A 21,159-nucleotide genomic window follows, 5' to 3' on the forward strand; every position below is an offset into this window, starting at 1 on the left:
ATTCCGAATTATCTGTGAAATTGTCGAATTATCTTTGAATGCCATCTACTGGTACTTTAAAGAACTTCACATGAGTTTGACATCTGTGACTGATGAGCAGGAATATGCTAAAGCTAAGCAGCGTTAGTTACGGTAGCAAATAGCTGATTCAAAACCACTTTTATATCCAAACAAATGTTGGTTGTTTTTTTTAGACATTTTGTTTGAATAAACATTTACTGGGGGGAGGTATTACTTTTGGTTTTAAATGTTTACCCACTGAGCTGCTTTATTCAGCTGAGATAAAGCAGAAAATGCTGAATAAAAGCATATTCACGCAATCACAGCCGTCCAAGTGACGTCGAGATTCTCAGAACCACCGCTAGATGGCACTCAAACACAATAGATGGCAGCTCGTTCGCGAGCGCGTTTGATGCCATAAATGAATACAGGTAATCTAAAACAATTATCAACATGTCTCCCTCTGATTCAACATCTGATGAAGACAGAAAGTGGACACTAACTCGCATCTTAAAATGTCAAGGCTTGAAGAGGCCTCGCGCTCCTCCACCTTGCAGTCGGCCGTGGCGTCGGCGATGTCGTCACCGCGCGTCACTCCAGCGATGCGGAAGTTGAAGTCACCGTGGAGAAGGTAAACTAATGTCAGGCGGCTGCAGTAAAATAGAATTAAAGAAAACATTAAGAACACAACAAAAGTAAAATACCGATGGAGGAGGTTGAAGAGTGGACTGCCGCCCACCGCTGCCCCCCCACCCCCACCGGACGCTGCATGTAGCCGGACTCTGCTGCCGTTTTCCAAACATCTGTCTCCGCTGTGGCCGTAAACCGACACCGATACCTCAGATGGATCCACCGGGTGACTCAGGGTCGGGGCTGGTGTGAATCAGCATGGGTCCATAAAATCCTGCACACTCCTTTAATTCTCCTCCACTCCGGGTAAGCAGATCGCATGTAAAACCCCTTTGAAAAATGTACAATTTTAAAGCAATCTTCGGGTTTTATCTACATTTCGAAAATATACGCTCTCACTAAATATCGTCTCTATTTAATCACGATGTTTAGATAAATTCGGGTGCGGTATTGAGCAGTAAAACCCTTTATTTTCGTCGTATTCCTACTTTTCAAGCCATCTTGAATGACATTCATTCTGCTGAGTGGTTCCCAGCAGACGGGTGCATTTCCTTTGGAAGTGGACGTTCCTGCAATTGCAGAACGATTTGGTCGACCAGAACCACGCCGAACTGTCACGAACCCTTCTGATCTTCAGATCAAACGCGAGTGTCGTGTGAAGTCGTGTCGGGTTTGGATTAAACAATGAGAACTTTACACTCATCCATTTTTGAAAGGAGTCTGGTGCGCTGGCGGCGGGTCCCGGGATGAGGGGAGCATCGTCCTCTTTAAGAAGCCTCAGAACAAACACACCCCCCAGACTGGTCGAATAATCCATTATTTAAATTAAAAAGTACAGATATTATTGATCATGAGTGCGCTGATAACCTATTAATTGTTAATACTATGGATAACGTCATCTGTAATTAGTTTCTGATGTGACTAACTCCTTACACTAAATCATAAATGTCAACCCATAAACATTATTTTAAGAGGGGAGTTTGGTAATTTGATAAAGATTCTAATATCTTTAGATTTTATACACTGCAGACACTTAGCTCATGAAATTAGTGTAATTGGACTCATCACAGACCAACCCACAGTTAACTACTGACCGTGAACTCGCCGCAGACCATTTCACTATAACCACAGACAGTGAACTCACCACAGACTGCAACGCAGTCATTACCGAACCTGAACTCATCACACATTGTCTTACAGTTGCCTACAGAAGGTTAATTAACCACAGACTGTTACCTCAGACCCTGAAGTCATTGCAGACGTCCCACTCTTCACCACAGACCAACCCACTGTTACTACAGACAATTCCCTCATCATAGACCATCCTGGTGTTCATCACAGACTTAAACACGCTACAGACCGCTATCACAGATGGTGGCATGTCCGGACAGGGTCTGGTGACCCTCTGACACCCCCCCACATAGATATTAGTTTCTTACTGCCCTGGTCTGCCAGGGCCGCTCATCATTGGCTGACTAGCCCGGATTGTAGGATAAATGGGATTGGCTGGGAGTCTGCCGAGAATCAAAGGGGCGGGGCCTCAGCTGATTGATAGAGATCAGAAGGAGGAGGAGGAAGAGGAGGAGCCAGAGGAGGGGAAGCTGGATGAGCCGACTGCTGCAGACAACAAGTGTTCAGAGAGGATAAAACAAGGTTATACTAAAACGGAGAGAGGAAGAGGAGATTACCGTGGCTACCCAGAAGCTTTCAATGTCGGGCCCAGGGCACCATGAGGATGCACAGGTAAGGTGTCAACCATGTGTGTCTGCATACCTGTGGTTTATAAATGTGAATGTATGGGTTGTGCAGTGCATGCTGGGAACAGGGAGGAGGAGGAGAGTGGCGTTGGGGGAATCCTATTAGCGGGATTCAGGAAAGAGTCGGACTAATTATATGACTTCAATTCAGCCAAACTGGCGTGTCTGTAAACTCTAAACAGAGTTCAGAGTTCAGTGATAATGACAAGTGGTTCATTCTGTAATCATTGTTCAAACTCCTGCTGATTAAGTTGCAGCTCCGTGTTTGTCACAGATTTTCCTGTAATTCCATCCATTAATAATTGACTTTTATTCTTTTGGACAGTTGTTTCTTCATTGCAACATTTTTTTTTTTTTTAAGTAATTAAATTCTACTCATCATTAATTCTTTTGTGAACCTTCAGATCAGGTCATTTCCAAAACTCAACGCGCGATTGTCTTGCTGCAGATCCCCCAGTTTTACAGTCTTATTGAAAAGTGTCATAATATTTACCGCTATAAACCATCTCACTCGGTCTGAACTCAAACAGTTATGCTGTAGCAACAGTCCAGCCTTTACTGGTGATGAATTCAAGCCACTCTATCCACAGTTGCTCCGTTTTCAGGAGGTCAGTCTTCAGGAGTTTTGAATGTTTGATGAGTATCTCTGGAGGTTGTTAGTTTCCTCCTGCAGGTGTTTCCTCTGCAGACGCCTTCGGCTGCGGCCTGTTTTTGGATGTTTCTCCCTTTAGTCTTCGCAAACTCTTTCATTGTTGAGGTTGAGATCAGCCGACTGGCTCTGTGACCGAGGACTCTTCAGAAGGTCCTCCTCACACTTTTATTTATTGTTTGAAGTTTTCACTTTCTCTGTCCTGATGACCAGATTTTCCTTCGCCTCTTATCTGATTCCTTTAACCTTTAGAATAATTGATGACTGCAACCCAGTTTGGTGCAGATCCAGAATCAGATTCGTATTCAAAACCTGTTCAGTTTTGTTCTTATACAAGAACGACTGAGAGAGGCCAGTTCAGAGTCAGAATCAGGATAGAGCCTGGAAAGATCTGGGATGTATCCTGCAACGGGCCTGGATAGATCTAGGAAACATCCAGGTTGACCATGATAGACCTGAGCAGAGCTTTGGTCTTGGAAGCTGCAGGGATCAGACTCATCCGTTTGAAGAAATGTACATTTTCTTCTTCAACATTTTGGCCCAAACCAAATATTTCATATGCTACGAAACGGAGGTGGATTCCAAAAATGATTGGCAGTTTTTTCATAGCTGTTTGAACAACACCTTAAAATTACTGGTGGCTGTCCTCACTTGAGCAGCTGAGCTCCAAGCTGCTTTTCTCATCTATTAATAGAAGAATCAAACTCACATGCGAGGCGCCGCTGCTTCACCACAGACGTGAATGGAACGTTTTATTTTTCACGTGTGATTATTCCAGGAGATAAAGGCGTTGTTAAAGCTTTGGAAGAAGCACACAATTTAATTTTCAGAACAAATCCAACCTCAACTGTGTCTCAGAAGAAATCTGATTCTTCGGAAGGCTGCAGAATTCGGATGGATGGAATAAATATGGAGGAGCAGTCAGGCTTCTTTACGCCTGTAAAGAAACAGCATGTTTTTGTCAGACTGCGGGAAGAGCGGAGTGTTTCACAGACTTTTCTGACAGACGTCACCTTTATGGGATGTGCTCCAGTCTGTCTGCTACCAGGTGGCGCTGTTGATGCACAGACGTTTGCTTTCCTTTGTTACAATTTATTTTGAGGAGTTTTTGCACGTCACACTAATAGACAGGTGAAGCTGATCCTCCAAAAATCCTGAAAAATCCTCAAAAAATTTACTTTTTGCTTAAATGACTTTCGGGTAAAGATGTCTAATGTAAGTAAATAAGTGTGTACATACGCTAGAGTAATTTAGCTAAGCTAGTTTGACTTTAATATCTTTTAATTAAATTGTGTGAAGTCCTGGTTGAGTTGCCGTTGAGCAGCCTTACTTAAAAACACAATGGTTCCTTTAAAGGATGAGAGAACATTTCTTTTTACTTATATCTGCATAATTGAAGCTCTCTAAAACCTAAAAAAATAATTCCTGTCTCTTTCTGCAGGCTGAAGCGATGATGAACAGCCGCAATGTCAGACCTGACATTCCACTGACCTTGAGCATCCTCCAGGAGTTTGCCTCATAACAGGAGGCGAAGGATTCCCTAAAAATATCCCCAAACATAAGAGCATAAAGCTCATCGGGTGCCGTCATGTCTCAGGCAGGTAAAGTCCTCCATCTGTATGTGGAGGTGAGGCCTGTTGCTGAGGAAGATGGGAAACTTCCAGGAAACACAGGGACCGGTCAGCTGATGCTTCAGTGCCCTGAAGTCCTACCTTGCTCCCAGAGAAGTTCCAACCGGTCCAGTTCCAACTACAGTCCAGAACTATCCCCAGCCACTCATCTACAGCTGGATAACAGCTGTGTGTCACCATCTAAGTCCAGAGAGTCTGTCGTCTTCCAGCTCCAGAGCCCCGATGTAACGGGTTCTTCTGGTCAGGTCCAGAGACACATGTGTGACAGTTTTGGTCAACTTCTACAAGTTCTGGCACCTGAAACACTCACTCAGTCAGGTCAACATGGCTCAACAGGTCAAACCTGGTCAGAAAGGGATCCAAAACAAGGAAGAGTGCTTCTCTCTCCATCTTCTGCTTCCTCTGGAAGAAGGACTTCATTCTCCAACCTTCCCAGGTCCTGTGCTGTCCCAGGACTGGAGGGTGATGGGGGCCAGACCTCTCTTGTATCCTATGGATACATAGAGAAATCTCATGTACACAAAATGGGTGGTCACCATACTCCTGTTTCCCAAAGTGAGCTGGACAAAGCTTTCCACAGGAGCTACGGGCAGTTCATGCCTCACAACCAGAAGCGGCTGAGTGATCCATTGTGGTACACTGGTCAACCAGGACATGGAGGTCATCCCAAAACTGATTATCCCTACTCAGAATCTCAGAATCTGCCCCAGTGGTGTTGGTCTTATACGCAGAGAGCCGCCAATAACCCCCCTTCCAGAGATACCAGGACCTTGGACGAGTTTGCAACCCCAGTGCTCCGGCGCAGATATGGCGGGTATAGCCCGGCGAATTGCAGCCCAACCATGCCACGGAACTATCAGTCACCTCGATGCCGATCCTGGGCAGGATCCCCCGTTTTGCCACGTGGCTCTCTCACCCTGCCATCCAAAGCTCATCCTCTGGAGCTGGACAGGGGAGTATGCCGTAATTCAGTCAACGGCCTCCCTAGAAGTCCAGCCTCTGACCATTTGTGTGCACACACTCAATACTCCCCCTATTCGATGGCCCCTCCTATAAATGTTCATTCTCCGAGCCTGTCACACAGAGCCCAAAGACCACAGGTCATGGACGAGAGGCCCAGGTTGTCCAGTAAATTTTACCCCCCGTTACCTGCAGGGAGACCCACAGATATTCAGCACGAACTCTCAGTCAGCAGTCGTGGCAGGACAGACCATCAAACTATTGGGAAGCCTCAGCACTGTGGTAATTATAGCTACAATGTTAGCAATGCTAACAGAAGTCACTGTGCTCAAGACAGTCTACGCTACAGTGGTGCCGATGACTCACACACCAAGAGCCATTACAGCTCATCACGTAGTAGCAGAACCATCAATGCAGTCAGTCCTACCAGCAGCAGGAGAAGCATCTCCCCTTCCTCCAATGATGAGATAGCGGGCAAGCAAGCTGTGTACGCTTGCAGGCTGTCTGCTGAGTTTGCAGATAGAAGGACTCCTTCTCCAACGTCTTCTCAAGCAGAGTCACAGAGATCAGAGAGTCCAAATCCAGATGGGACGTATCTACACCCTTATGCCACTCTTGTGGGACGAAGGTCCCCTGAGCAGATCCATCGGAGGCAAACGGAGCAAACTCTGCCTCTGACCAGACCGGGACGGATCTCACCTGTCCCCTCAAGGAAAGGCCTGTGTTCCCAGACTCAGTCACCCATCTTGGATCTACACAGTAAGCAAGCTTCATCACCTGGTAAGAACAGTGCGCATCATTACCAACCGCCGCAGTACGCAGGAAACCACAGAGTGTCGGCCACGGAGCAACGGCAGCACAATCACCTCAGCCCCGAATGGTCACGGAGAAGTCAAACCAAAGAGACTCCTGTGAGCTGCACCGCCAGGAACCATGAATGTGGGGGGTCTGGGCCGGTCCAGCGTGGAGACAACCTCTGCGAAGACAAGTGCAGACAGTCCGTGTGTAGTGCCAACGGAGCTCGTCAGGATGAGCATCACAGGAAGGTGGGACGAAACCTGGCAATAAAAGGGATGCAGATGCCACTTATAAGCGTGTCCAGGGAGCAGACGGAGCTCCTGGATCACACCGGGGGTGGGACGTCTTCTCAGAGCTCCAGTGGGGTGACAGGAAGTGTGGGAGACAGTTCGCAGCCATCACCTGAAACCTTGAGCCAGTCAAGCCAAGACACAAGCGGCAGTGGCTCAGCAATGCAGGTCGGCTGGGCGGGAGGCTGATGAGGGTTTGGTAGCATGTTGGAATGCATCTCATTGTTATAATGTGTAATTTGATCACCTCAGTAACAATAAAAACACATAATGGTGCTGTTCCTCGGTGTATGCTTTGGATTAATTTAATATTTACCGTGTTTCTCGGGTCTGTCCTTTTAGTTTATCAGTAGATTTTTTCAGTTTTATTTTGTAATCTGATTGGGATGAAACATAAATATAAAGTATTTATCTTCCCACAAAACTAAAAGATTTATTATTATTCCTGTTGTCCTCATGCAGTCGGACCGCAGCTCAGAGACGCTGCCGTCACGATCGCAGAGGATCGCTCGTGCCAAGTGGGAGTTCCTGTTTGGAGGACAGAGAGAGGAGAACCACTGCAGGAGAGGTGCTTCACTCGCTCTTTCACTCGTTTTTGAACCGTTTCCATAAAAAAGAACCGATCGTTGTTCATTTAAAGCTTTTTACCAACAAGATTTGTTTAGTTTTGTGCTTCTGTACGTCTGAATGAAATTAACTTTCTCATGTGTATTGTCCCCTGTGAGTCGTATCCATGTTAATGAAAATTACTACAGTCCTCGTCTCTCGTTTCACCGGCAGCTTCAGGAGCTTCGCTAAGCCAATTAGCTTCAGATTAGCATTGAAAAGCGCTTACGTAACTCTACTCACAAGCTTTAAACACCTGACACTCACTTCCTGGTCTACATTCAGCTCTTTTATATTTTGAAGAAACGTTTGTGTTCACAGTTGTTCCTGGTGTTGCCAGGTAAACATTCTCCCTTTGTCTTCCAGACACGCCTTTCTCACCAAACCCTTCCTCACCCTCCTCTGTCCATGTGAAAACAACCAATCAAAGGAAGGCTTTAGACAGAGCAGCCCAGAAGGCGTCGCATCACAAAGTGCGTCAGATCGAGGTGGAGCTGGTGACCTCTGACCCCTGTGACTTTGCCCCCAAGACTGGCATCATCCGTCACACCATCAAATACTCGGAGACAGACCTGGACGCCGTTCCACTGCGGTGTTACAGAGAGACTGACCTGGACGAGGTGATGTCAGTCAAAGTTTTCACTGCAAGTACCTCAAAATGAACGTATCTGACTAAACGTCCCCTCCACCCCGGTCGGCAGGTGATGCGAGCAGAGGCGGAGGCCGGCGAGGACATAAATACGACCTTTGAGAACAACCACAGCATCCGGGGATACAACAGCCTCAAGCCTGGCGACGCCTACCAAAAACCAAGGATGGATGGTGGGAAAGAAGGGAAGGAGGAAGAGGGGGAGGAAGAGGAAAAGGTTGAAAGCGATAAAGGGACGACCCGCTGGTTGAGCCTGAAAGTGCCGGCGGACAAGCAGAGACACAGAGCTGCTGAAGTGGAAGAGGAGGTGTTCAGGTGAGCTCACCTCAGTCCATCGATCATGTGAACGCAGGAGTCTCAATCCACCTTCTAGTGTGTTTGTTCACTACTCAATAAATACAGTAAAAGGTATTATTTGATTTGCATTGGGCCCAGTTCATTGTTTGCTGACTTCTTCAGAACCTCAGAAGCATTGTCGAATGCTCAAGGTGGTCTCAAGTCTCCGATCTCCATCGGAAGTCCTCGCCGACCTTCTGAAAACCACCTGGATTCTTTCAGCCGCCATTTCGAAAGCATCATGGAGTCTCACCGCGCCAAGGGCACCTCCTACAGCAGCCTGGACAGCGTTGACCTCCTGACCTCAGGGTCCACATCGGTGTTTACCTTTGACCTGCCCACCTTAACCCCTGAGATTCAGGTAACGAAGCCACGTCAGAGCCGACCGGCCGAGTTGCAGCAACACTCGTGACTCGATGTGTGTTTGTGCCTTCAGAGTCAGATCTGCGAGAGCGCCAAGCAAATCATTGAGCTCAGCTTCGCACCGCTGACTCACCCCGATCCGTCCGTGCCCCCCGAGACATCCCGATCCGAACTCAGCCTCAGTGCCTCGGGGGCGGGGCTCCAAAGTGGCTCCAAAGATGACAGCGGCCATCCAGTCCGATCCATGTCTGAGAAAGCATCGTGGCGGCGCTCCATCCTCAAAGAGGGCTTCCGTAAAGCCAACTCGACCCCCTCACTCCACAGCAGCCCAAGGTGAGTCCAGGATAACGTAGGTGGCTGATGATGTTTCACCAGGACAGCTGCAGATGAATCTGTGATAAAATAATTTATTCAAATGCGACTAAAAGCATTCACATAACTCAGGCTGCAGTCACAGTGATCGGCCATGTGGTGGCGCTAGAGAGGTGCAATGAGCTGTTGAATGTCTGGAGTTTAAATAATCATCACAAATGATAAAAATCAAGTCATGTTTCTAAAGCACTTCAGTACAATAGCTGGAGTTGTTCTGAGGATGTGGGGGGGTCTCAGTGAGGCTTCGGCATATTAGGGGTCAAAGAGGGGTCACATGACTAGATGGACATTGTTATTAGTTTGATCCCATGATCAAAAACACTTCCCCTCAGCTTGAAGGACCCACCTCCAACACTGCATCCATGTTTCTCACACACACACGCACGCACGCACACACACACACACGCACGCACACACACACACACACACACACACACACACACACACACACACACACACACACACACATTTGATCTTGTTATGAAAGGAAACTCCAGATGGATTCATTCCTAAAAAGACCTCCCACTCCTGTCAGACTTTTTGGAGACACTCCCTGTCAGACCCTCCTCCTCCTCCTCCTCTTCCTCTTCCTCCTGCTGCTTCTGCTCTTCTTCTCTTCTTCTCTCAGTGGATCTCTTCCATATGCTGCCAGTTTTCTGAACTCTGACCTGGTTCAGAGTTGCTGGCTGAAGAGTTTCAATGCAAAAAAAACCCCCTAAGATTTGAGAGGTTTGAGTGGGTCGCCCAGTTTGTCCTAGCATAACGGTTTTATCTGCCCTCTTTCCCAGCTCTCTTGCTGCTGTATTTTGCCACAAAATAAAAAAGGACAAACAACATTAAAGCTGATTTGAAATACAATTCACAGTCTGTTTCTGCTGTGAAGATTATAACTTTGAAGAAAGTTTGAGGAGACAATGAAAGGAAGGAGAAGACAGCGGGAGGAGGAGGAGGAGGCGGGGCATCTGGGGTCGTTTTGGGAAGGAAACGCATACCTCCTCCCCCCTCAGTGGGAGGAAAATACGGCAGCTGATGGAGGCAGGGAGGGAAGAGATGATCCGACCGAGTCCACAGAGAAAGTTTGGAGGAGCCGGTAATGAAAATCTTTGAAAAGTTGAGAAACACCATTGAGGAGCTGGAAGAGGAGCTGAGTGGAGCCAAGAGGAGGAGTTAACCCAGGAGAGAGCTAAAACCAGGCGGTTTACTGAGAAAAAGCTGCGGGAGGACACAGAAGACCAATGATGTCGTCTCATTACATCATCAGATTAAACTTTGGGTGATGTCACTCGGTAACATCTCGGGCTGGGAGAATATCCATGTGGATGTGTGTTGACTGGCAGCTGCTCCGTTTCGGCTGGGTGTGAGAGTGGGTGGGCCACTCACGCCGGCATGGCCAGCTACCTGATGTGCTGGGGAGGCGGAGCTCTGGAGGACAGGTACCTGTACGCCTCACCCTACCCAGCCGTCTACAGGTGAGTCTGCAGCTAACTCGGTCAGGTGTAATAGCTAACATGTTCTCAGGTATCTACTGACGTTAGCACGCTAACTGGCTACCTTTGACCTGCCTTGTAATACCACTTTCTGCCTCAGGGGTGCTAGTCTGTTGCCTTCAGACCTGCTACAGCTGTTGTAGTGACTCAGCAGGGAGCAGTACTGCTGGGAGGCATCAGGCTGCACAGCTTCAAACAGATCCTGTAATGACCCTGTTCCCCATTCCTCTGCAGCTCGTAGCATGGTTCCATTATGGATCAGAAGGGGGCTGAGCGGTACATGCTAACCCATTCTTTAATCAGAGCCTCTTCACTTGTCCATCTGAATGTAGGAGACAAGCAGAGCGATGGCGGGCTCTGACAGTCCCTCTGTGTGCTGCTGCTGCTGCTGCTGCTGTGGTTGTCGTGGTTACCGGCTGAAAGTTGTCTGACACACCCTGGAAAATAACAGTCTGAGTCATCAAACACTCCAGCTCAGAGACGCTCAGGGTCCTTCTTTCGTCCGTGCCTGTGGGTTTTGCTGCAGGATGATGATGATGATGATGGAGGTGATGATGAAGATATGGCTGTTGTGATATCACACAGCTGTTTGAAGGACGAGGCACAGCACGCTGTACTAATTTTGACCCTTTGTGTTTAATCCAGTCTGATGTAATAACCATTAATTTCAGCCTCACTCCAGTGAACAAAAACGATCCATCTATGTGGTAAACACACGCGAATGAGCTCACATCTTGTTGTTAGCATGGTCTGTTAGCATGGCAGCAGATGATTGACCCAGATGGCGATGGAGGAGCCATCGTGTCAGCCATTTTTATCCAGTCGTTGGAACGATGAACGCATGGCAGCGAATCAAAACGCGTTTCAGTGTCAATGAGAGCGACTGGGTTCCCTTTATAAGAGCCTGGCTTTGCAGGAAAACCTCAATCACAGCATAGCCATTCTCAAGCAACGTTCTTTAATTCTAAAAATGTTATAGAAGCACCAAACCTAAAATCAGTGGCATTCTGGGTTTTTGGCCTCTGTGGTCAGAGATGGGCTGGCCCCAGTGGCTGCTGGGTAACGAAAAAATGTCCTGGCATCCTGTAAAATGAGGTTCCCTGTGTGCTGCTGCTCAGGAGAGAATATTTCTGTCCTGGATGAATGGGTCATGTTGGAGGAGGAAGGAATTGCCGACAGAAACATCCGGATTCACTGTTACTCCCTGTAGCCATGGATACGTGACAGGAAGTACTACATACTACTCGGTGTCCGGCAAACTGATTGGGTGTTGTTCTGTTTGCTGGAAAATAAATGTTCTCTAAAGAATTCCACGTTGATTGCTGCAATGCTACAGATGATGTAGCCAATGAAGGTCAAAGGTGAAGGTCAGGGAAACTTACCTTTTTATTTTCCGGATATTGATGCTGATGCCCATTTTGCAAAAGTTGAAAAAGTAGGAAATGGTTGGTGGCCACTTCCTACTTTCAGTCACAGCTTCTTTCTGCTGCCCACTTTCACAGCAAAGAAGCCGCCATGAAGACCGGATTTGATTCACTAGAGAGGTTTGTTGAATAGAGCGATGCTCTGACCTGATCTATACAGGCCTGTGGAGATGTTAGATGGCAGCATGCTAGGCTCATTTAGCCTTGTTTATGTACAACAGCATCAAGGTAAAAATAAGAAGGACGTTTTTGTTTAAATTGCTTTCTGTGAGGAAGCATGAGCCTGCAGTGCGGTGAGCTAAAGGCTAATATCTCCATGCTAGTGTACGCAAAAATATTTAACACACACGTCTGGGACAGATGCAAATCCTAGCATGCTAACATTTGCCACTGAGCTATGATTGCGTAACTAAAAATGAATTCCCATTATGATTCACATCATTGGCTTCTGCCTGAAGGGTCCCCATCGTGCTTTGGGTGAGACAAACAGAAGTGGTTTTTACATCTCGTAATGTTTTGCTGTGTTGCTGTTGTTTGCACCGTAACCATAGAAACAGTGTATTATTGCCAGTAAATTGACAGTAAAGATAACCACCTGCCCACACACACGCACACACACACACACACACACACACACACACACACACACACACACACACACAGAGTCTCCAACAGTGTGTTACCACCTGATGATTGGAACTATCTTTGCCAGGGAGCGTCCAGTGAACCGTCCCCTCGAGCTGCTGTACCCGCAGGTGGAGCAACTGGAACTCGGTGGCAGCGATGATGGGCTGGCCAACGGCACCAAGGCTGACCTGCAGGCTGCGAAACGTCTGGCCAAACGGCTGTACAACCTGGAAGGTTTCAAGAAATCGGATGTGGCTCGACACCTTAGCAAGAAGTCAGTGCGTATGTGAACGGCCCCACGGCCACTGCGGCCTGCCCTCTAATTGGCTTCTGATGTCTCTGCCATTTTATGTGTTTACAGTAACGAGTTCAGCCAGATGGTGGTGGAAGAATACCTGAGCAACTTTGACTTCACTGCGATGACCATCGACCAAGCTCTCAGGTCAGCTCACACACCACTACACCATTGACTACAACTCCCACAATGCACTGTGCTGAGGCGTGATCTGTGCAGGATGTTCCTGAGGAAGTTCGCTCTGATTGGAGAAACTCAGGAGAGAGAGAGAGTCCTCGCTCACTTCTCCAAGAGATACAGAGAGTGTAACCGTGAGAGTGAGACAAATGAAGGTACCTGACTCACAGACTGTGTGTGTCTGTCTTCTGTCTGTCAGACAGACTGATTGTCTGTCTATCTACAGTATCATAATCTGTCCTCTCTCGTCTCTCTCGTATCTCTCTCTCTCAGACAGCATCCACACTTTGACATGTGCTGTCATGCTGTTGAACACTGATCTCCACGGAAACGTGAGTCACATCCAAACACATGAGTTTTAAGTAGTAAACATGAGTGTTTGCAGCAGCTGGACAGAAGAAAGTGTAAATTAGCTGCTAACATTGTGAACTTGAAGTCCCCGTGGTGGAGGTAATAACGACTCCTACAGGGTCACGTGACCATTATGTACAGCAGCGACTCCTTGAGAACAAAAAGAGCTCTGAGCATTTTTATGGAGGTTCGTGATGAACTGGTTCAGCTGTATCTGACAGGAAATCCTTATATGGTCGCGTCAGCAGGCGCTGCCAGTGGGAGATCCTCATGTTCACATATTGACACACATTGTTACGAGGCATCTGTAAAAGCTGTAGATACCTCTGGAATCTGTGTACAATCATTTGAGGGATGTGTTTATTACCTATAATGTTAGTTAAAATCCAGCTCATCCATGTTATGAGACAAAGACTAGCGCTCCCTAGAGGATGAAATTTGTCACAATCTGCAGGAGGACGTGAACGTTATCCAGTACACATTCTATACATTTGCAGGCTGTATACGATACTCTCGTGTAAATAATATAACTGTTAAAGAGACGGACAAAACCTTGGAAGAAGTGTGGCTGCACAGTGGCGCCCTCTACTGACCTCTGCTGCCTCCCCATGTGCAGTCGTGCAGCGCGAGGGTTAGTTGGTGGTTGTGTAACATCTCTGACAGTAGCGCCGTGCTTCATGTCAGCGTTCCGTCACACTGGCAGCACTTCAGCTGTGACACTTGTTTAAGGATGTGATGGCCGTTACTATGGCAACAAGCTGTCCAGTCAAGGGAAGATACAAATAACATGTAATAGTGTTAAATCTGAACAGTTTTTACTGATTCCGTGTGTGTGTGTGTGTGTGTGTGTGTAGAATGTAGGTAAGAGGATGTCCTGTAGTCAGTTCATCACCAACCTGGAGGGTCTCAATGATGGACATGATTTCCCCAAAGATTTACTCAAGGTATCTCTCTTTCTCTCTCTCTCTCTCTCACTCACATACACACACATAAAAACACTCACACACAGACACACACACACTTGCTTAATACAACATTCTCGGGATCTTTTTGCTTGAGATTTCCAACACAGATGAGTGAGGGAGATGCATTAATTTTATTAATTTTAATTTTTTCTATCCTCCAGGCTGTGTGTGTGTGTGTGTGTGTGTGTGTGTGTGTGTGTATGTGTGTGTGCGCGTGCGTGTTTGTGCTCATGTGTTTCCGCCTGGTGCTGCAGTGAGTGTGTGGGAGGAAGCTCAGAGTGTTGATCAGTGACAAACATGAATTATACTCAGTAGGTGTGTTTCCATCCTGGAGGAAAACACCTCAAAACAAAGTTAAAATCTGTTTATTTAACTATAGATTACAGAAGCTCTAGTAAAAATTCTTGTTACACAAAAACACATGAAGGAGATTAGTAATGAGTGTTTTCTTGAAGGTGTGAAGACAAGAAGTGAAAAATACACAAAAAATCCAAGATTGCCTATTACCGATTATTTTAATGTTATATCATTTGAAACTAAATTCATATTTAAGTTACACACATTTGAACAAGAAATAAGATAAGAGAAAGAAATAAACTATAATAAGTTTCTTTTATCATTTTAACTTGAATCAGAAAATAAAACAACCTCCACGTTGTAAATAAGCTGAAAGTGACGTCTGCTGTCATCTGCCGCTATGAATAAAAATGCTTGGTCATGTTTAGCCACAGACTTGCTGAGTCACTGTTGTGGCTGCAGCTCTGTGAATCCTCTGTGATTGACAGCTCCCAGCAGAGAAGAGGTGGGAACAAAAGCCCATCCGTGTGCTCTGATTGGCTGCTGAAGACCACCGCTGAAGACAGAATGCGCATTGAGAGAGAGAGAGTGGAGGAAGGGAGGGCGAGCGAGCGAGCAACATTTCCCAAGTTTAAACAGAGAGGAGGAGGGAGAGGAGGTGGTGAAGAGGAAGAGAAAATAGGAGGGAGAGAAGGAGGCGAAGAGGAGGAGGATGAGGTAAAGTGCAGGGAAAGGAGTAGGAGGGAAATAAGAGGGTGGGGGAGGAGAGGAGGTGAAGAGGAGGAGGCGAACGGAGGAAGATGAAGAGGAGGAGCTCACCTGCACAAGTGCTTCTCCTGCTGGACAGAGACGAGAGGAGGTGGAGAACAGGAGGGATTTTGTCATTCTTCTGTGCAACAGGAGGCTCCTGCATCCCTCCATTCTTCCTCTCAGGAGGAAACTGACGTCAGTTTTGGGGTGCCCCCCCCCCACCGTCTGTGTGTGTGGGTGTGCTCGATCGTCCCAGCCTCTCTTTTCTCCAGTGTTTGGCTGAAGCGAGGGAGCGGGCTGCTGATGCGCTTTCTTCGTCACGCAGTCCAGGGATTCTCCTCCGCCGCCGCCGAACGCCGCGTTTGCCGCCCTTTAAGACCACGGATGCTGTGGGAAAGTGCTGAGTCAGCAGTTGACGTTGGACGTTTTCTGAATGTTTTGAGCCGTTTCTCTGCCGACACACACACACACACACACACATCTCACACACACACAGCGTTTGTTGTGTGTGCGATGTGTGAAGGTCTGAGCCGAGCAGACAGGGGAGAATAGTTCCCGATTTCCTGCTTTCGTTAATTTCGAAGCCCGATTCGGATGGTTCTCGCGAGACGGTTCGTTGGGATTCACCTGTGATCGTCACTTGGATGTCCAGTCAAAGTCCGACCTCAGGGAAGTCCACGTGTGGAGTGTGATCAACAGCAGCAGCTTCGGTCGGTGGCCCTCCAAACACTCCACCATGATTGGTGTCAACAGCATCCCCTCGTCAGGGCGCATGCGGTCGCGATCGCTCTGCTCAGTCCGAAGCGGGCGTGATTCGAAGGAGACGGACCCGTTCAGGTATCCCAGGACACCCCGATCCCGCTCCCTCAAACCTCTGGCTTTCCCGGACCTGCTGGGTAAGACGCAGGACGGACAGCAGCACCGACAGAGCCGCAAGAAGAAGGTAGAAAACGTCGCCTTTCCATAAGGCCAACAGGGGGCGCTGAAACACCAGAAACAAAGATTAACCTTTGCAGGACAGAAGAATATAAAATTGTTCCAATTTAAAAAAGACAAACAAACCCACAAAGCGATTCAATTTCCATTAAATGTAAACACAAAATAATTAAAACTAAACACAGACGTATAAAATGAAATATTCCTTCACACAGACGCTCTAAAATTGTTGCTTTGTCTTCACAGACTCTTTACAACTCCATCAAGAACGAGAAGCTCCAGTGGACCATGTGAGTTTGTTCCTCCAGTAACATCCACTTACTGGTTTTGTAGTAACACTGGTTTAACACATAGCAGATGTGAAACTGTGTGTGTGTGTGTGTGAACACACTGTCTGCACATTTCTGTGTCCCCGCTGCCCTGACTTTCTTATTTAAGCCTCTGTTACTATGGTAACCATTCCCTGCGTTCCCATTTCGTGGCGGTAATTACAGGTCACCGTTCTAACGCCCATGCAGATGTTTGTTTGTGTTTTTGCCGACAAACGTGATGAGATGTTAAATCCTGTTGAGTTGCCCTCATGAGGTTATGACGCCATCTCTGGATCGCCCCCTGGTGTCCGGCTCCAGAATGGCCTTTAAATGCCCCCCTTCAGCAGGTCAACCTAAATGGATCAGTTCTGGTTTCAATAATCCTGAATTTTATTTGAGTGGGACATCTCTGTAGTTCCATTGCAGCTCTGTTACACGTAGCTATTCGTCACTATGGAGACGCCTGTTGTGCCCTAAATTCTCTTCATTTGGCCGAAGTGTAAACGCAGGCTGCTTTTTTACTCACTGCTTTTCCTCCCTATGGTCTTCCAAAGCGATGAAGAGGAGATGAAGTCGGAGCTGACCGACACTGTCCGGACAGACTCCGCCTCCCACACCATGAAGCGACTGGGCTCTGGAGGAAACCCGCTGGTCGGCGTCGCCCAGCAGGTCGACGGTGAACTTTACAAGAGCGGCTTCCTGGTTCGCAAAGTCCACGCCGACCCCGACGGAAAGAGAAGTATGGCGTTCTTCTCCGTTTATTCTTTCAAATATATATATTTTTAAATTCTTTCTACATATTAATGTCCTGTTTCCAATGTGGTTTGTGAATTTGACGGCTGAATTTTAACGGTCCGCCGATGCTTTTGTCCTCCAGCTCCACGGGGGAAGAGGGGCTGGAAGTCTTTCTACATCTTGCTGAAGGGTCTGGTGCTCTACCTGCAGAAGGTAAATGTTATTCCTGCCTCACGTGTCCCAGCTCGATCATCTAAACAGTCCATCCTGGACCTCATGCATCGCTGCTCTGTGATTGGCTGCCAGGACGAGTACCGCGCAGAGCGCGAGCTGACCGAGGAGGACGTGAAGAACGCCGTTTCTGTCCATCACTCTCTGGCCATGAGAGCGGCCGACTACAGCAAGAGGCCCAACGTGTTCTACCTGAGGACAGCGGACTGGAGGGTGTTCCTCTTCCAGGCACCGTAAGAACCGGCCCGGCCGTCTTTGATGTCTTTCATCTTCATGCGACAGATTCCAACCGCGGCGCCGAGACGCGCGACGCGATTAAACCAGAATTTTCTTGCAGGAACGCAGAAGAGATGCAGTCGTGGATCACGCGCATCAATCTGGTGGCGGCCATGTTTTCTGCTCCTCCGTTTCCGGCGGCGATCGGCTCCCAGAAGAGATTCAGTCGCCCCCTGCTGCCGGGTTCCAACACCAAACTGACGCAGGTTCTGGTCATTCGCGGTTCACTGTTCATTGACGTTTTAACCCACATTAGATTTTGTTTTCTGTGCCGAACGGTGACGTAATGACTGATTATCACTTGTCCTGTCAGGAGGAGCAGGCCAAATCTCACGAGAACCGTTTCCGATCGGTTTGCTCAGAACTGATCGATCTGACGGCGTCGACCCCCGAGCGCAAAGTCAAAGGTCGTGAGCTGGAGGAACAGAAAGCCCGACAGGAGTACCTGGAGTTTGAGGTGAACACACACAGATGCTTTGATTAGGAAATTGGGTGTGATTATCTCCAACAGTTTGACGTTGAACCAACCCTCAAGCCAAAAGCTGTTCTCGCTCTTTCAGAAAACCCGTTACGGTACCTACGCCATGCTGCTGCGCGCCAAACTGTTAAGTGGAGACGAAGACCTGGCGGCCTTTGAGGCGCGATTGTTTAGCGACGGTGGCCTGCAGAGGGCGCATTCCAGCCCCACGCTGCCTCAGGACTCCTCCGCCACCAAGGAGAAGCCCTCAAAGAAGTCCAAGAGTATGAAGGTCACTTCCTCTTCGTCCTCCACCTCCAAGAGCGCCGGCAGCGGCGTCCAGGAAGGAGGGAAGAAGAACAGCGGTGCAGGCGAGCTGCGGCCCGAACTGCAGCGGCAGAGCAGCAAACAGGAAGAGGCAGCTTAAGGCGGAGTGGCTTCTGACGCAGCCCGGTGGGCGCTGAATGTTTTCTGTTAAAGTGCAGCCAGGTCGTGAGGCGTTCGAAGTCCGTGGGAGTGAAGACGTTAACCGAAAACTTTGTTTGAAGAGGCTTGCGACAAACTGGCCGACGGCATGTTTCAGAGTAAAAGCTTTACTTCCTGTAACACGTTCAGGGACTTCCTGTGTGGAAGTGTCAGCGGTACTTTTACTTTCTAACCTCACACGAGTGCGAGGGTTGCCATGCCAACCCAATAAAACATAGCAAGTGCGTGGGACTGCTGCCACGGCAGCTGAGAAGATGGAAGAAAAAAGGAAAAATGGCTGGAGATACCGTGGAGAATAAACGAAACCACACTAGAGCATGTGTGCCTGTGTGTACGGGTGTGTGTCTGTGTGTGTACGTCTGTGTGTGTGCGTGCATATACTGTGATATCAAACTATGAGGAATCTGATTAAATCTGTTTTTATTATATTTTTCTTCTTGCTGGAAGACATGTATGGAAGATCAAAGGTGACTGATCTACAGACTTAAGCAACAAAGGAAAGATTCAATCTGACTGTAAGTGACTTTACTTTCTAAATGTCACCCCCTTTGTTGTTTTTACGGCAAATATTTGTCACTTTTGAACTTTTATAGATGTTTGCTGAGGGAAAAATGCTGGAATAGGAAGCGTGTTTGAATCTGTCATCAGGTGAACGATGAGAGGATTAATGGAACCATGTGAGTCAGTAGGAGGGGCTACAGTCTGGCGCCCACATGCAGTTACACACTGCTGCCACGGGGTGTCGCTAGAGTACAAATCCGCGAAACAACTGTCTGGCCGCTGGGTGGCAGCAGAGAGACTCCAATATTTTTCTGCATTTTTACGAAAACATTTAATTCAACTTGCAAAAATGACAGAACACAAATATTTTTCATGTCTAATGAAAAAAACTGAACATTGTCTTAGACTCATTTGTGTTTATGTAATAGAAATTTGAGAATTCCTTATTTATTTATTTTAATGAACTTCTGTAGTTTTGTACTTTTCTGTAAATACATTTTTTTTTAAATAGTGATGGTATTAATGAGGTGACATGTGAATCCTACAGGATTGTTGATCACATGAGGCTCCCACTGCACTTCTAAGTTGAGGTCAGGTGACACTAATGTTGCCGGTGGTGACTAACAATGACGTGAGAGCTCATCGATAGTCCAGAACAGTTCTTGTGCCCCCGGTGGCTGGCTGCAGCACAGACCATGAGCCCCTCCCACCCACTACACAATATGGACTTCACGGTGATTTTCCTGACGTGGTTCTTCTTGACACGTTGCACACTGTACAAGTCAGCTAAGTCCAGTTGATTTCAGAAGGTACCGACACTAAAATGTGCATCTTTTAGAGCTCTTGCTGTAATCTTCTCACGTTTTAAATCTGAAACAACTGTTTGAAACATCACATAACTTTTTTTTATTCCTAATTTGTACGCTGGAGCACCAATGTTGGCTTCCTTTGTGAAGCAGCAGTGTATCAGTTCATCAGGAGTTGCAATATAAGTCATCCTTCGGCCTCATCATCCTCATCCTCAACCAGTTTTTCATCTGATATTTACTCCTTTAAATGTCATATAATCTGTATTTGTCCCCATGTAAATCCTGTAGAACAACATCATGGACACTCGGGGATGTCCACATCTAAACCATGTAAATAAAAGCTACATGTTGACAAGCCATAATGTAGTCGGGCTCGGCGTCTAGCTAGCGAGCGCTTGCCCGCTACATTTTAGGATGATTTAGTTTTAGCGTAAAAGCAGCTGTTTGAATTATTTATTGTGTTTCTTGACGACTCATTCCTGTGAAGGTTTTTTTGTAAATTCTCAGTGTTGCCGTTGGGACGCTGATGTTAGCTGAATATGCATCCACTTCCTGTGAGGTTCCTGTTGTAGTGAAACATGTTTCTGAAATTTAGGCGCAGAAATAAAACCCTTTTAAAAGCATGTGGTTTTCTGTCAGTTTAATAGATTTAAATATGACTGATAAGCTTCACATTACGATTTTCACACGAAAACTTCCGAGGGTCACATCTAACCTGTCTACGTCCTTTTCTCTGCTGAGATTAAACTATATTTACATTCTGTACATTTACATTCCTTTTCATCATCAAGTGTCCCTATCTATCTTATGTATTTAGTTTACCATTTAAAATGCGAGCATAATCCCATTTTCACGCAGCCTTCCTCTGTGTGTAATCAGATCCGTGTAATCTGTTTTAAAACAACAACTTTCAATGTTAAACAAGGTTTATTCAGAGATTGATGTGCTGGGATTTAAACAGCCTGTAAACACAGCTGTTTGTCAGAACAAACCTGGAGTCCCT

The 21,159-nt window shown here is 47.1% G+C and overlaps 1 protein-coding gene and 2 long non-coding RNA genes across 7 annotated transcripts; 1 reads left to right on the forward strand and 2 right to left on the reverse strand.

The window, feature by feature from the left end:
- The first annotated feature begins 581 nt into the window (after positions 1-581).
- On the forward strand, positions 582-20,779 carry psda (pleckstrin and Sec7 domain containing a). Of its 3 annotated transcripts, none has more exons than XM_057047452.1 (18): positions 582-936; positions 7,178-7,283; positions 7,688-7,941; positions 8,023-8,285; positions 8,430-8,667; positions 8,743-9,002; positions 12,665-12,853; positions 12,941-13,021; positions 13,094-13,206; positions 13,325-13,383; positions 14,257-14,346; positions 16,597-16,640; positions 17,216-17,400; positions 17,539-17,609; positions 17,703-17,860; positions 17,965-18,109; positions 18,217-18,360; positions 18,464-20,779. In XM_057047452.1, exons 4-18 carry the CDS (start codon positions 8,026-8,028, stop codon positions 18,785-18,787), a joined length of 2,361 nt encoding a protein of 786 aa, XP_056903432.1. In that variant the 5' UTR covers positions 582-936; positions 7,178-7,283; positions 7,688-7,941; positions 8,023-8,025; the 3' UTR covers positions 18,788-20,779. The 3 variants fall into 3 exon arrangements, with proteins under 3 accessions (XP_056903432.1, XP_056903431.1, XP_056903433.1); XM_057047451.1 differs by lacking the exon at positions 582-936 and adding an exon at positions 4,634-6,883; XM_057047453.1 differs by lacking the exons at positions 582-936; positions 7,178-7,283 and having other exon boundaries at positions 7,827-7,946.
- LOC130533785 (uncharacterized) lies at positions 2,674-4,635 on the reverse strand. The gene is made up of 2 exons (XR_008952670.1): positions 2,851-4,635; positions 2,674-2,809 (listed from the first exon to the last, which is right to left on the reverse strand). It is a non-coding gene; the product is annotated as an uncharacterized LOC130533785 (long non-coding RNA).
- LOC130533784 (uncharacterized) lies at positions 14,717-17,326 on the reverse strand. 3 transcript variants are annotated; one of them, XR_008952669.1, is made up of 3 exons: positions 17,188-17,326; positions 16,897-17,014; positions 14,717-16,396 (listed from the first exon to the last, which is right to left on the reverse strand). It is a non-coding gene; the product is annotated as an uncharacterized LOC130533784 (long non-coding RNA). The 3 variants fall into 3 exon arrangements; XR_008952668.1 differs by having other exon boundaries at positions 16,843-17,014; XR_008952667.1 differs by having other exon boundaries at positions 14,717-17,014.
- Positions 20,780-21,159: the final 380 nt, after the last annotated feature.

Source organism: Takifugu flavidus, chromosome 11 (assembly GCF_003711565.1).
Source record: "Takifugu flavidus isolate HTHZ2018 chromosome 11, ASM371156v2, whole genome shotgun sequence".
Taxonomy (NCBI): Eukaryota; Metazoa; Chordata; class Actinopteri; order Tetraodontiformes; family Tetraodontidae; genus Takifugu; species Takifugu flavidus.